Below are 16,687 nucleotides of genomic sequence, written 5' to 3' on the forward strand. Positions count from 1 at the left end.
TGCCAACAGTCACATGAAATGATATCAGATATGAGTTTTCCTGGTACTTAGGACAGCAGGCTGCTGTTGTAATTGCATGATATCTGTTGACAAATATAGCTCTCATCTTCAGCATATCCCAGAAAGCAATGTACTGCAGAATGATATGGAGGTACACAAGAGTGTGAGGAATATTACTTATTACGTGTTTTCCTCCCCTACTATCTAGCCAGCATGTGCCTAGAGGAGGCAATATAAGGAAGTGGCAAAGGGGAATCAAGTTAATGAATTGAAGTCTATAGCCAGCTCTAGGGTATACAGGCACTTATATAGTAAGAATTCTGGCTGCATTAAAGATGGTTTGATATTAAAGAAAAGTGGTTTGGTCTCATTTTGATACTTCAGCTGCTTCAGTATCAATGCAAATAACAGACCCTTCCTGTCAAGTGTGTAGATTCCAGCTTTTTGTGCATTAGGAATACTTTGTATTGACATGATCCACTGCTTATTTAATGTTCTAGATGCTGAATACTGGAAAGGCACATTCCGTACACTGACATGATTTATTGTTGTGGCTTCTTCTGCCTCACTGGAATCAGGGCTGATATAATTAGGTTTCTAACAAAAATTTGTCCACTGTTATGTGCAAAAGGATTTGCTAGGACACAAAGCCTGTCACAGCAAGATAAGAACCATATTTTGAATGTGAGTCTCTGCTATTTAGCTAATAGTTTTAATTAAGTTGGATTGCATTTCTCAGTTTGTCATTGATTAGAGAACATACCCAAGAAGAAGACAGTGCTTCAATAAATGGAGGGAATAGTTCTTTACCATTTTTTAAATAATTACCTGTCAACAAGCTGTGTCAGCTACTCAGTGTATTCCATCTGCGAAGATAATATTTATTTGTAATGCTTTTTCCCCAGGGAATATTGACTAAAGATTTTCCTCCTCTTTCCTTTATCTCACCAGTAATCGTTATATATTTTTCTGTTACAAAGCTTATCATTATATCCAGCTTTTCATGAATGATTAAAGAAATAAACTGAGTAAAACTTCAGGTGTCAGTATCATGTTCAGATGTCATACAACATTTCATTAAGGATTGCAAGGAGGAATTTAAATTGATATTGATCAAATGTGTGGGAGACTGGAAGCTATAAGAAATATACAATATATTGCAGGGCTTAGCATAGCGAACGGGGAGTCAGGACATGCATTCTTTCCCCAGCTCTGATACTATCACAATTGCTGTGCAACCTTAAGCAAGTCATTTAGGCTGGGATTTAGGTGCTCAACTTCCATTCATTTTTTTCTAGTGGAAATTGGATGCCTAAATCTCTTGGACTTCTTTGAAAATCCCACCCTTGATCTATCATTTGCTGCTCTATTAAATGGTAATAACACTATCTTTTCCAGCTGGGGGTGTTGTGAGGCTTCATTAAATAATACTTTAAAAAAACCTTTGAGATCCTTGGATGAAAGATACTGAAATGTGCAAGGTATTTACAAATATGGCTAGATCTGGATAATATTCATTGGGTCAAAGTGAGATAAAATATTAGTATAAACAAGTGAAAAAGATACATCTTGGAGGGGGAAAAATCTAAACCTAGATATAAATTAAGGGAGCATTATTTAGAATGCAGCATATGAAGAGAGAGACAGGCTAATTGTGGATTAACTACTGTTGACAATGCAGTGTAACTGCAAAAGGGCCACTTGTCTTTTGAGATGTGTATACTAAAACCAGGAAGGTTATTGTACCATGTCATGGTTAAAGGGCTGGCTGAACCTCTGACCCATTCTCTGGTCTCTCTGAGGGTGTTGAGCCTTGATCTTTACCTCCCTGGCGTGAAGTCACACAATTCTCCCTCTCTTTGACCATATGTCAGGCTACAGCTCCCTGTGGATTAAGTGCACTTATCCCAACAGGTCTGCCTGGGTTCTGGTACCTGCAGATCCTCCCTTTGGGATTCTGTGACCACTAGAGAATATAATGGCAAAAGAGCCTTCTTAAAACAAAGTATTGTTTAATTTTAACAGTGGGAATGCCACAGGGTGTGCTCACCACTATTGGTTGCCTCCTCCTGGCCATCCTCGGGATTAGCTCTGCCAGGTGTTGCACCCGCCTCTGGTGGTATCATCATCTGTAATCCTCTTGTCCCGCGGACCCCTCTCGCTCCAGGAACTGCAGCCTCCTCTTCATGACTCGACTCTCCGGCTGGGTCACCATACGTGTTCCCCCCTTCTGGTGTATCAAAGTCTTTCCAGGACAAATCATCCCAGGCAGTCCATTGTCCTCTGCTTGGTCTGTGCCACATCCCTAGTGGCTGGTAGGGGAACCTGGGCCAACCCTCTACTCTGGGTTCCAGCACAGAGGCCCTCCGGATAGCAGCCAAGACCTGCATTGCTATTCTTTGCTGCTATTTCCCTGAGCACCCTCTACCTTCCTGGTTTCCCCACCTCCCCCTTTGGGTTTGCCAGCCTTCCAACTCCCTCCTCCCAGGGAGCAACTGTGGACTACCCTCTATAGTCCCAACATACTTCCCTCCTCCCAGGGAGTGCCTACAGCCTACCTTCCTGCAGCCCCCTTCTGTTGCTAGCTTCTTGGGTTATATAAGCCCCATCTGTCCCTGCCTAGCTGAGCCTCAAGTCTAATTAATCAATTCCTGCTCCCTGGCTCCTCCTCCACGTGCAGTCTGGGCAGTTAACTGGGCCTAATTTACCTTTCAGGGCCAGTGTGGAGAGTACATCCCATCCAAAGCATAACATAGGAGAAAAGGTTTTTAAAATAACCGAGGTCAACACACATCTCTCTTACCTAGCAGGCTTGCCATTCCTCGTAGACAATAGACACATCTAAGTTCCCAGATACCCCATCCTCTGAAGTCTGGGTTCCCCTTCATTACCTCTTCTCTGAGAGTGAGACTTTAAATCAGGCCTCAAGTCCTATTGTTCTCCTCTGTTTTCTGAGCCTGGTTAAACTGATCTGGGCAGCTCAGTAAGAGCTGTGAGTAGTAACATTAAGTTCTAGGTGTTTGCTGAGAAGCTGTTATTTGGGCTATTGTCCTTCTTCCCGATTCCATTTCCTGACAATCTTGCTGTGAATTAACTCACTATATTCATACACTGAACCTTTCAATAACCCCGTCACATACTGTATTCATAAATTATTACTGAGCAAGTGCCACGTGTTTCACGGTACCAATTTACACTGTGCTGACAAGTGTTTTGTACAGCAACAGTAAATCCAAGAACACACCTATAATACTGTACATAGTTCTTGTCAACTTCCTTTGAAAAAATACAGACTGTGGATTTACACTAGCATAACAGAGTAGAATCTCCTTTGGGGACTTGTAAAACTAAGAAAATGGGATACAAAAGTTATTGAGAGAGAATGGGTACACTTTCTACAGTATCGTCTTTACAGTTTCTTTTGCCATCAAAGTTTTACAGGCCAGAGCCTGGGCTGCACGTAAACAGCTTTGCATTTTTCCACCAGCGCAAAGATTTCCTGAAGTACACTTAGCATGCCGTGAGAGGATCACCCTAAGAGAGCCACTGTAGCAGATTCTCCATTGTCCCACCCTACTCCTTGTAGCTTGTAGAGATGGCATGCCTGGAGAAGGAAACTGAATTTGGATATTGACTCTTTAATGGCAATCACTTTAGATGCTGAAAACTGCTGATATATTGATTAGCCCCATATATCAAGAAGGTTAGACGAAACCAAAAAAATAGATGAGATCGCATGTATTCCGTGAAGCATCATTGTGGTGAAATCCTTATCCCATTAAAGTTGACAGAAAAACTCCCATTGACTTCAATGGGACCAGGATTTCACTCCAGTAGTCTTTCTAGAATGTAAGGAGAAGAATAACATACAAGAGCAGCAAGGGACATGGAGTGTAGTTATGTAAAATACAGGGCTTTGTTCTCCTTTTTCAGTGCTGATTGATTATGTAGTCAATGTGATCACCATCACCTCCTATGGAAGATATTTATAATGATAAAATGTCATTTATAGCAAAATAATGCATTATACAATTGATTCATGGTTATTGAAACCATTTGTCACTTAACAATGTACTGAGTGGTGGTTTCTTAACACACTAGTATATGTCAGCTAAGAATAAGCTCAGGGCCAAGTATAAAGTAAGGGTGCTTAATGTATCTTGACAGTCAATAAATGGTTGATAAAGGACTGGTAATGAATTCATTATTCTCCTTATGAACCCATTCCTATTTATTTCAAACAATCAAAATATTTTATTGTGGAGAATGAGATCTCACATAACAGTTTTCACCAGAGGCTGCCGTGAAAGACCAGTGAGATTAGAACAAAGGACAGTTAATGATAGGTTGTTTCTCAGAGAATCAAACACTGTAATTGGTCAATCAGATTGGGCATTTGAGAAGGGAAGAGTTGCAATTATATTAAAAGCTACTTATTGTACTTTGGCAGCTTTCTCTCTGCCTTGGGCAATTCTACAATCTACATCGATTTTCGGGTTCATCACGAAGTTCTAAGTTTCGTAGGAGTGCCAGGGTCAGGTTGTTAGTAGGGCTGTCAAGCGATTAAAAAAATTAATCGCAGTTAATTGCACTGTTAAACTATAACAGAATACCATTTATTTAAATATTTTGGATGTTTTTTACATTTTCAAATATATTGATTTCAATTACAACACAGAATGTGTTGTGTACAATGCTCACTTTATATTTATTTTTGATTACAAGTGTTTGCACTATAAAGAGAAAAGAAATAGTATTTTTCAATTCACCTAATACAAGTACTCTAGTGCAATCTCTTTATCATGAAAGTTGAACTTACAAACATAGAATTATATACAAAAATACTGCATTCAAAACTAAAACAATGTAAAATTTTAGAGCTTACAAGTCCACTCAGTCCTTCTTCTTGTTCAGCCAATCACTCAGACAAACAAGTTTGTTTACATTTGCAGGAGATGATGCTGCCCGCTTCTTGTTTACAATGTTACCTGAAAGTGAGAACAGGTGTTCTCATGGTGCTGTGTATCCGGCGTCTCAAGATCTTTACATGCCAGATGCACATGCTTCAACCACCATTTCAGGGGACATGCGTCCATGTTGATGATGGGTTCTGCTCGAAAACCATCCAACGCTGTGCGAACCGACGCATGTTCATTTCCATTATCTGGGTCAGATGCCACCAGCAGAAGATTGATTTTCCTTTTTGGTGGTTCGGGTTCTGTAGTTTCCGTATTAGAGTGTTGCTCTTTTAAGACTTCTGAAAGCATGCTCCCTACCTTGTCCATCTCAGATTTTGGAAGGCACTTCAGATTCTTAAATCTTGGGTCAAGTGCTGTAGCTAACTTTAGAAATCTCATATTGGTACTGGGACGGGTTGGATCACAGAAATCCCCTTGGGGCTGCCAACTGACGTGCCAAGACTACTTCTGCCCCCGCTTTCCCTGCCAGCTTGGGACTCCAGCACCCTGTCTTGTAGAGCCAGACACGCCAGTCTGCTCCAGCACACACCCAGGGTCTGAACCACATGCCCCAAAGCTGCAGACTTAACTGAAAGCAACTTAAGAAGTGTTCCTGTCTTTAACACTCAGATGCCCAACCCCCAATGGGGTCCAAACCCCAAATAAATCTGTTTTACCCTTTATAAAGCTTATACAGGTTAAACTCATAAATTGTTCACCCTCTATAATACTGATAGAGAGATATAGACAGCTGTTTGCCCCCCCCCCCAAGATATTAATACATACTTGGGGTTAATTAATAAGTAAAAAGTGATTTTATTAAATACAGAATTTAGGATTTAAGTGGTTCCAGATAGTAACAGACAGAACAAAGTGAATTACCAAGTACAATAAAATAAAACATGCAAATCTAAGCCTAAAACAGTAATAAAACTGAATACAGATAAAAAACCTCACCAGTTCCAGTAACTACAGACTAATCTCCTTCTAATCTGGGTCCAGCAATCACTCACACACATGGGCAGCAAATTCTATGGGCCCGTGGTGCCCAGGCACCAGGAATATACCTGTCCCAGGAGCCTGGCTCCAGCAAAGTTTCTCACCTCCCCACCCCTCACACACTCCCCCCGCGCTTCCCCCGGCCCCACCTGCCTCCCCCCCAGGCAATTTAAAACAGCCTGGGGGCTCAGGCCATCACCCAGCAGTGCAGTGGGGCTGAGCGGCTTCGTTCCACATGTGCTGCTGGCAGGTGAGGGGGTTGTGCCGCTGCACGCTGCCCCCGCCCCAAACACCCCTGCGGCCAATGGGAAGCTGCAGGGGCGGTGCCTGGAGACAGAAGTGTGAGGAGACCCCCCAGCTTGCCCCACCTAGGAGCCGCTGCCGGAGGGGGTGCCCCAGGTAAGCATCAAACCCCCCATCCACTTCCAGAGCCTGCACCCACACCCACTCCGCAAACACCCCCTTCAGCCCCCAAATTTCCTCCTGCACCCACACCCCACACCCCTTCTCACCCTCAAACTCCCTTCCAGAGCCTGCACCCTTCACCCCCTCCTGCACCTCCATCCTGCACCCCTCCCCCAACTCCCTCTTGCATTCCCACCCCTCCCCTGCACCTACTTTTGTCCCCAAACTCCCTCCCAGAGGTTGCACATGCACCCCCGCCCTCTGCCCCGAGCCTGCACCCAGCACCCAAACTTGTTCCCAGAGCCTGCACTCCAGAACCCCTCCCCGACCCAAACTCCCTCCCAGAGCCCAACCTCTCACCGCTTCTGCACCCAAATTCCCTTCTAGAGCCTGCACCCCAATCCCCTGCCCCAGCCCAGAGCCTGCACCCCTCCTGCACCCCAATCCCCTGCCCCAGCCTAGAGACTGCACCCAAACTCCATCCCAGAGCCTGCACCCCAGACCCCGTCCCCCACCAAACTCCCTCCCAGACCCCAACCCCTCACACCCCCTGCACCTAAACTCCCTCCCAGAGCCCAACCTCTCACCCCTTCTGCACCCAAACTCCCTCTCAGAGCCTGCATCCCCATCCCCTCGTGCACCCCAATTGCCTGAACCCCAGACCCCCTCTCCCCCCCCCCCCCGCAAACTCCCTCCCAGAGCCTAAGGCAGGTGTGTGTGGGGAGTTTGTGGGGGGGAGGGTTTTGGGTGTTCTGGGCAACACCAAAATGTCTACAAACCTGCTGCCCCTGCTCACACCCCCTGTACTTACTGTCCTTTATTCCAGTTTCTTTCAGGTATCCTTGGGGGTAGAGAGGCTCTCTCTTTAGCCAGCTGAAGACCAAAATGGAGGGGGTCTCCCAGGGGTTTAAATAGACTTTCTCCTGTGGGTGGCCACCTCCCCCTCCCCCTGTGTAGAATCCAGCTACAAAATGGAGTTTTGGAGTCACATGGGCAAGTCACATGTCCATGTATGACTGAGTTTCTTACCAGCCAAGCCATATTCCTGGGAAAGCTCAGATGTGGATTGGCATCTTCAAGATCCATTGTCTGTTAAGTGCTTATTTATTGGGCATTTAACTTGCACATTCCTTTCTCAAGAAGCTGACCAAATGCTTACTAAGGCTACTTAAAAAGAAAAGGAGTACTTGTGGCACTTTAGAGACTAACCAATTTATTTGAGCATAAGCTTTTGTGAGCTACAGCTCACTTCATTGGATGCATTCAGTGGAAAATACAGTGGGGAGATTTATATACATAGAGAACATGAAATAATGGGTGTTACAATACACACTGTAACGAGAGTGATCACTTAAGGTGAGATATTACCAGCGGGGGAGGGGGGGAAGCTTTTGTAGTGATAATCAAGGTGGGCCATTTCCAGCAGTTGACAAGAACATCTGAGAAACGGTGGGGGGTGGAATAAACATGGGGAAATAGTTTTACTTTGTGTAATGACCCATCCACTCCCAGTCTCTATTCAAGCCTGAAGCAAATACTCAGAGCAACCACACAACAGAACCACTAACCCAGGAACCTATCCTTGCAACAAAGCCCGTTACCAACTGTGTCCACGTATCTATTCAGGGGACACCATCATAGGGCCTAATCACATCAGCCACACTACCAGAGGCTCGTTCACCTGCGCATCTACCAATGTGATATATGCCATCATGTGCCAGCAATGCCCCTCTGCCATGTACATTTGTCAAACTGGACAGTCTCTACGTAAAAGAATAAATGGACACAAATCAGATGTCAAGAATTATAACATTCAAAAAACAGTTTGAGAACACTTCAATCTCTTTGGTCACTCTATTACAGACCTAAAGGTGGCAATTCTTCAACAAAAAAACTTCAAAAACAGACTCCAACGAGAGACTGCTGAATTGGAATTAATTTGCAAACTGGATACAATTAACTTAGGCTTGAAGAAAGACTGGGAGTGGATGTGTCATTACACAAAGTAATGTGTAATTTATTTCCATAAAGCCTTATGTGGGGCACCGTCACAGGTACCTTCTTTGCGTTTTGTGAAATCTGCAGTGAAAGTGTTCTAAAAATGAACAGCATGTGCTGGGTCACCATCTGAGACTGCTATAACATGAAACAGATGGCAGAATTCAGGTATAACAGAGGAGGGGATGTACAATTCTCCCCCCAATGAGTTCAGTCACAAATTTAATTAACACATTTTTTTAACAAGCGTCATCAGCATGGAAGCTTGTCCTCCTGAATGATGACAGAAGCATGAAGGGGCATATGAATATTTAGCAAATATTTAGCAAATATGTAAATACCTTGCAATGCTGGCTACAAAAGTCCCATGTGAATGCCTGTTCTCACTTTCTGGTGACATTGTAAATAAGAAGAGGGCAGCATTATCTCCTGTAAATGTAAACAAACTTGTTTGTATTAGTGATTGGCTGAACAAGAAGTAGGACTGAGTGGACTTGTAAGCACTAAAGTTTTACATTGTTTTGTTTTTGAGTGCAGTTATGTAACAAAAAAAATCAACATTTGTAAGTTGCACTTTCACAACAAAGAGATTGCACTACAGTACTTGTATGAGGTGAATTGAAAAATACTATTTTGTTTATCATTTTACAGTGCAAATATTTGTTATAAAAACAATATACATTTTGATTTCAATTACAACACAGACTACAATATATACGAAAATGTAGAAAACATCCAAAATATTTAATAAATTTCAATTGGTAGTCTTTTGTTTAATAGTGCGATTAAAACTGTGACTAATTGCTATTAATTTTTTTGATCATGATTAATTTTTTTGAGTTAATCGCGTGAGTTAACTGTGATTAATCGACAGCCCTAGTTGTTAGATAACTATATAAAGATATAGATATTGATTTACTGTTATTGTGTGGTGAAATTCTCTTAGTACCAAGGGTCCATGCACCATTTTGAAGGCTTAAGTGACGCTTAAGCAGGACACAGACCTTTCTGCATGGGGTGAATTTCACCCTGGGGTGCCTACCAATGAAGATATGGGGCCAGATCCTCATCTGATATGAACTGATGCAGCTCCACTGGAGTCGCACTTAGTTACACTGGTTGAGGATCTGCCTGTAGATTTCAGTCTTGTTTTGTTTCTGCTGCATTTTCATCTTCTAAGGTTGCAGTCCAAAGCAATGAGATTCATTTACATTAATTACTGATGAAAACCCTTCCACATAGTTCCTCAGTTTTCCATCCATAAAATGGGGACAATAATACTTCTTTTCTCTCCCAGCTATTGTCCGTCTTTTGTCTATTTGGATTGAAATTTATTTGGGACAGAGTCCATCTCTTACTGTATGCCTGTATAGTGCCTAGCATGATGGTGCCCTAGTCTTGGTAGGGCCCCTACGTTCTACGGTAATAAAAATAATACTAACCATAGTCTGAAATGTAGCATCACTTTACTGGTTTTATGGCATCTCATATGAGCCAATGAGTTGCAGCAGCTGTTCTGCATCAGAGAAGAAGTTCTATCCTCCCACACTCAAGAGAGTTTCTAGCCTTAGAAATGAATTAGAACAACAACACGAACAAGAAAATAGTGCTCCATTCTACAGTGGGAAACTGATTTTGATTGCTAGGTAATTTTTGATCTGGTTAGATGGTACCAGAGGCTATTGCCTCATATTAATGAAAGGTCAAATCCCAGACTCCATGCTGAGTTTGTATAAAGTGCACTTGATAAAGGGTGGTTTTGCAGAATCACAGAGAAATAACCCTTCCCACAAGCCATAAAAGAGCAATAGCAGGGTTGCTTCCTGGATCCTACTGCATTCTCAGTGAATGGGGTTGTATGGGTGTTTCAGAGCAGTCCAGAGTCCATCATCTTGAGTCTGAGAGATGGGTTTTTCATTTTACAAATTCAATACACAAGTGAATAAGTTCCAGTTTTGTAAAGTTGTGTACATGGTTTTACAAATGTGGGCCTAAGTGACAAAGGCAAAACAAAATTGTAGGATTTTAACGTGGGGCAGAAGGAAGGCAAGCCTTATCCTACACTACTGAAGTCAATGGGAGCTTTGTTATTGCAGGGTCAGGTCTGAAATAGGAAACCTTGGGAAGGAGGTTGATTACAGCATGACCAGTTTTTGAGCTGGCAAAACAGTTACAAGTGGCCATTTCTTCCATCTTTTACCATGTAGATTGATCTGTCATCTGGGGCTCACCATTTAAAGATGGGATGGCTGCCATTTCTGGCATATATGAAAAGAAGGAGATGCCTGCACCTCAGGAACAACTAGAAGTGAGCAATTGTGGCGAGATGAGAACTGAAATCATCAGATACAAGAATCCTCAAATGGAAACCAGATCCCAAAGCAGGTTTGTTTGCTTCTGCACTGAATACAGAGTTCTGATGGAAAGTTGGTTTTCTTATTTAAAGAGAGCAATAAGGTGGGTGTGGCATTTTACAGTTCAATAAAAGAAATTCCCTGCCCTAAGGAACTTGTGATATCCAATTTTGCCAACCTCAGGCATTCAAAAACCATGAATCAAGCCTCCAGAAACAGTGAAATTTAAAAACAAATAATAAATGTTGCATTCTTCACATTGTGGTTTCTGAGGCTTTAGGGTGCACTAGCTTCACATTTCCAAGCTTTTCTCAGCTCTGTGAGGACTAGAAATGTACTATTTTTTTTTCTTCTTTGGTTTTCTGTTTTTCCCAAATACAACTGAGATTCTTATGAAATGTCTTTATTCCAGGAGCTGGGGCTTTAAGAAAAACATGCAAGATGTGCTAAAATCAAGAGTTGGCAACAGTATCTAGAGATGTCAAGGACAACCCAAAGTAGCTTATTGTAATGCTTGACACCTCTTTGAATAGACTAACACAAGAGTGATCAACAATGATTTTCTTCCTAATCACAAGGATCCACCCTAGGACAATGGTTTGCTACAGAGACTGGTCAGGCTGAAGGAAACCCAGTTTGGACTTTAGGGGAGTCTGGAACTTCCTGGCAAGACACTTGACAAAGGTCTGAAGCCGACCATTTGGTCACATGGCAAAGGGGGCAGAAACTTTATTTAAAGGCAGGATCAGTTCCAGTCTCCCTCTTCTTCAGAGTCTGACCATTGCCAGCAGTAGAAGGAGAGGCAGGAGGGGCCTACCCACCTGAACACGGAGTGGGTCCAATGGCTCAGAAGAAGACCTGAGCATAGACACAGTGGGGAGTGTGTAAAGGCATTTGTTATTTTGCCCAATGATCTGCACTCTTGTGTGCTTTAAGAGTCAATGTTACTATGGTTTTAGAAGCCCTTGTGCAAAGCCTGTGTTCCTTGCTTTACCTGCCACATGATCCCCGAGGGGTTAAATCGCCCACAGAGATGGAACTCTGGTGAAAGCATGCAAAAGCAACTGGGAGGTCAGAGCACTGACTTCAGGGTCTAGGGCAGTTGGACCCTAGAGTCCCACATCTTAGGTAAGGGTGGCAGACAGGGAGTCTGCGCCTTAGAGCTAGAGACTGTGACTAGATGCTGGCCAGACCCACTGGCTTGGAAACGTGGGATCCAGAGGTTGGGACCAATTACAACAGACTGGTGACTGTCCACTACAGGAACTCAATCAGGTCTGTAACACCATCACCATCGCATCTAATTTATGCAAAAATAGGGGTTTAATGGGGATTTAAGTGACAGACAGGCCTCGTGCTGGCCCACTGCACAAAAGTAACTTTGCCCTCCATGCTTTGCTTTGTGTATGCAATTAAATCTTTGCAGAGAAGTAGGATAAGACCACACTTCTTGTATGAGAATTATTGGCCTTGTAGATTAACAAAATGAGAAATGACAAGATTCTACTGTACTGTATTGTTTAATAGCACTCACTGAGACTACAGTTTAGGAGCCCAAACTGGGGTCAAGAAAACAGCAAGGACTGATTGCACGCATGTGGATATACCAGAATAACTTAATGGATTTTATGTACTGTATCAAAAAGAACAACACCACCACCCCCCCCAGAATCCTCAGTTAACAATTTAAGCAACAATAACAGCAGTTTTGTCAACTTATTTTAAAATATTGCACACAAGCCATGTTAAAACAGTATTAATAATAAGGTTTCAAAATCAAGAATCCAAAAGTTAAGAAATGCCAGAATTAAGGTTGCCTGTGCAACTTTAATCAGCTCCATTGTGCATATGCATTATGATGCATTTAATTACATGATCACATACTATTTTTTCCACATTTTGTCCTTTTTCTCTGCACAGGGTGTACCTGCTCTGGGGATGAACCAGGGCTGTGTAATGAAGGGGAGTTCATTAGCATGCTTAGTGTGGGCAGAACCTTCAAGGAATTAAGCTGCAAAGTTTTAACAAGTCTCTACTGAATATGTGTGAACTGCAAATTTCAAAAGTTTATAATTTGAGTAGATTTTCTTGAGGAAGGCAAAATGCACATTCTTGACATAAAGGCCAATCCTGCCAAATTTCAAATCCATGCTCCAAAGTATATTTTCCCCTCGCCTTGTTCTCAGAAATAGCTGAACTATTTTGGCTGAAAAAAAAAATTCAACCTAAGGTAGAATACCCAGCATGGAAAATTTGAGCCCAAACAGTTAATGTTTGGCAAAGTTATAAGCAAGTGAAAACAGGTTCTTATAATGGGAAGTGTTGGGCAACCTTAATAATAGGTAGTGCTACCAACCTTGCCTATAAATAATATGGTATTGAAAAGTCTGCATTTTGGAAAGCAGACCCATTTAAGTAGTGGCAGTGGCTGGAGGTATTCTTTTTGTGCTGAACAGATGTGCAAGGTTTTGGGAGTTGGGGTTGGGGGAGAAAGCTCCATGTGTTGTCTGCCCCCCATTGTGCACCTGAGTAGGAGCAGCCAGAATCTGGCCCTATTTTGTGTTTCTTTGGTTCAATTTATTACAGTTTAATTTTAATTTTTCTAAAAATGGAAGCGGAATAAATCTTTATTTTTCGGATCTGACTGATATTTTGTGTGTGCTCAGACAGGAGGACCTGGATACCATACTCCTGAAGAAAGACGAGGACTTAAAGAATTTAAAACTTCTCATGGCCCAAAAGGAAATAGATTTGCAAGAGCTGAAAACCCAAAGGACATTATCCTCAGTACAGCTGGATCTAGCCATGAAAGAGCTTGAGGAGCTAAATAAAAACATCCTGATGTCTCAAAGAAAGTAAGAAACTAAGTTTAGGTTTCGGGCAGAAATTTGCACGTTTCTCCTTTCTTACCTCTGGCTATTTCTGTTGTATTCACAAATAGCTATATCTCTTAGTCTTGTATCAAAGAGCAATGCATATTTAAAGGTACAAGCCCAGACACTCAGCTGCATCCAAGCTGTGTTTGCTACATCTCAGGAGAAGGAGGGCAATGGTGGCTGTATTGCAGCTTAGCAGCCCTAGGATTCTAAGACCCTCTCAGGGCTGATAGTCTCTGGCATGAATTAGAGCAGCCTTTGGCACTATCCTCAGAGGTTGTTTTTGCAGTTGGGAATAGCTGGAGTGCAGTGATGCTCTGGCCACACCCACTTTCTTGTGGTTATAGCTGCTACACTGACAGAAAAAAGATGGACTGCTGATTCACTGAAAGAAAAGGAGTACTTGTGGCACCTTAGAGACTAACCAATTTATTTGAGCATAAACTTTTGTGAGCTACAGCTCACTTCATCGGATGCATGAAGTGATGCTGATTCACTGGCCTTATATTACCCAGAGATTTCCCTGTATGCAAGTGTACTTCTCTTGTAGCCATTTAAGCTGGCTTTCTGGCATGGAGGCACAAAGCAGCCAGAGCATAGTCCTAGATGTAATCCAAACTATTCTAAATACATCAGAGCAAATCTTATTTGGTAGCACTACTGAGTTCTGCAATGCAATATCAATGAGACTTCTCACATGACAGGATTTGGCTCATAAGGAGAGCCAAATCTCACTCTTATTACAGGAGTGGTGCTTTGGATAACATACTGTTTTTGTAAGGCATGTACTGCTTTAGAGAGAGCATAACTCTTTTGAGAATAATTTCAATGTAAAAAGTAAAAAACACAATAAAAAATGGATTAAAAAGGCAGAAAATGTCCTGGAAGTTTCTCTTGTTCCTTTATTTGAGCCATGGTTAAACTCAGGAGCTTGGCAAGTTGACCCCCCAAAGGGTTTTCCTGGCTCTCAGAGCTTTTATTGTCTGTACAAAACACACTGAGCACCCTGTGGTGCTTGTCCTCAACTAGCAAATGTCAACTGCAGTGTAACCCAGGTTTATTTAAAATAGCTGAGCAGAGCTCATGAGCGTGACAAATTCAGATGAGCTGTTTTGCTGCCAGACTTAATGGCTGTATTCTGCTCCGCAAACTTTGATGAGAAGCAATTTAGAATAATGTGACATAGCAGCAGTCAAAGGAGCTCGGAAAATTGTTGTGGCTCCCGTGATTAACTGTTCAATAGACTGTTCTGGCTGCTTCTTGTGTGCCTCTCAATATGAGCAGCAGCCATTCATCTACGATCAGTGGATGCAATGATCAAGGAATTGCTTTGCGTGTGTGGTCGGGCATGGAGCACTGGGCTTTCACATCCTCTCCTTTCCCCAGTAAGAGAGTCACATGACCTGACATCCTTTGACTTTTTGCCTCTATACCTAATTGAAAGCACCGGACCTCACTGTATGTTTTAAGTGTCCTTGTATTTCCCTATCAAACTGTAGTGCTCCAACAGAGGGAAGAATGGATGTAAATCAGAAAAGTGCTACTTACAGCCCTGCATTGTATTAATGGAAGTACATGGAGATAAGTAGACTCACATTGTGTGCCAGCTTCAGGGTGGCTGGCATTAGGATATTTAGGGGCTTCCACTGTGACTATTTAGTGGGGTCCCCCATCTTTGCAATTTGTCCTTTCCCCCTAAAAAATTCTCACCATTTTCTCTTCTCCCATCCCCTTTCCACTATTAACTCTCTCCCTCTCACTCAGTCAGGAGCTGTTGAGGGCCAGATAATCTTTCCTTTTCCGACAGCCCATGCCATAGCACCAGTGAAGAGAATCAGTGAATATTTGTGGTCTCCCCCTTTCCCACTGTTAAGACTGGTGACAGACCAGAGACTTGGAAGCTGGGGCTTTTCTATCAGCAAGTCAGTGGAGAGCACATTGATCTTCGCCCTACCTAAGAGCTAAAAAGCACCTAAAAGAAGAGCACTGATCAATGCATTTTAGGGTGCAATTTATCCCAGTGCACAGGGCCATCAGTACGCACATCTTAGTCCCACACAGGCTAATTTCACTCTTAGATAGTAATACGCCCCTCATTCCCATGTTAAATTTGAAATTGTCCTGCACGTTGGAAGCCCATTATGAGTTGAGGTCCCAAAATAAACAACATCCAGGCTATAAAGGCTCTGATAGCCACTATCAAAGAAATATAGCTATCATAATTGCATGTCCATTTATCCTATCACATGGGTACCTAAGACAAACCTACAGTACTTGGTATTTAATTGATACTTATTACTATTTTTCATGGATTAATTAAATTTGTACCCAGCAGATTACGTGATAATTATCCTTACATTTGTTATGGGAAACTAGAAATTGCATGGGTTGTTAACAACAAGCAAACAGAATGTAATTGCAAAAACACAACATGGTTATCTGTACAAGATTTTGATCACAGATGTTATCACTTCAAAGAACCAAGGCTATCTTACAAGATAAAAACTGGCCAGTTTAGCACCTGAAAATATGAAAACAAAGCACCGAGTGGGAGCTTTTCCGCAGGCTGGACGCAAAATCTTGATAAATGTAGGATTGAGAAGTTGAACAGTTTGCTATCCCCTATGTCTATTTAAATGTAGAAAAAGAGATTCACCTTGTTTTTTGGTCCTGTGGAAGACAGAGTGTTCTTTGGATGCCTGTAAGTCAGGCAGCTTCAGTTCTATTCTTAGCTCTGCCACTACATGTAACCTTAGGCAAATAACTTCACCTGCTTCCCCTCCCACCCTTTGTCTGCTCCAGTGGCTCTCAATGTATTTACCATTGTGGGCTGCATCCAGTACTACCTATATGGCTCTGAGAATGTCACATGGGCCGCAGCTCTGTGCTGATTGGGCCATAAGAGGCCCCGCAGGCCACGGGTTGAGAACCACTGGTCTTTTCTATCCATTTAGACTGTAAACATTCTGGAGCAGGGACTGTCTCTTACTATGTGCTTGTGCAGCACCTAGCACAATGGGGCCTCTAAGTACTACCATAATAATACATAAATAATATAATATAAAAATGATAAATAATGGTACGTAGAAATGGTCCA

The 16,687-nt window shown here is 42.4% G+C and overlaps 1 protein-coding gene across 8 annotated transcripts in view; it reads left to right on the plus strand.

The window, feature by feature from the left end:
* LMNTD1 (lamin tail domain containing 1) overlaps positions 1–16,687 on the plus strand; it is a 307,951-nt gene that overhangs the window by 48,136 nt on the left and 243,128 nt on the right. For 6 of the 8 annotated variants that reach the window (XM_048826052.2, XM_075121606.1, XM_048826037.2 and 3 more), the window contains exons 2-3: positions 10,568–10,745; positions 13,381–13,569. In XM_048826052.2, the coding sequence (XP_048682009.2) occupies positions 10,606–10,745; positions 13,381–13,569 (329 nt within the window). In that variant the 5' untranslated portion in view covers positions 10,568–10,605. Of the gene's footprint in view, positions 1–10,567; positions 10,746–11,126; positions 11,990–13,380; positions 13,570–16,687 lie in introns of those variants that run through there. The other 2 variants (XM_048826060.2, XM_048826076.2) reach the window with 2 other exon arrangements.

This window comes from Caretta caretta, chromosome 1 (genome assembly GCF_965140235.1).
Source record: "Caretta caretta isolate rCarCar2 chromosome 1, rCarCar1.hap1, whole genome shotgun sequence".
In the NCBI taxonomy this organism is placed as follows: Eukaryota; Metazoa; Chordata; order Testudines; family Cheloniidae; genus Caretta; species Caretta caretta.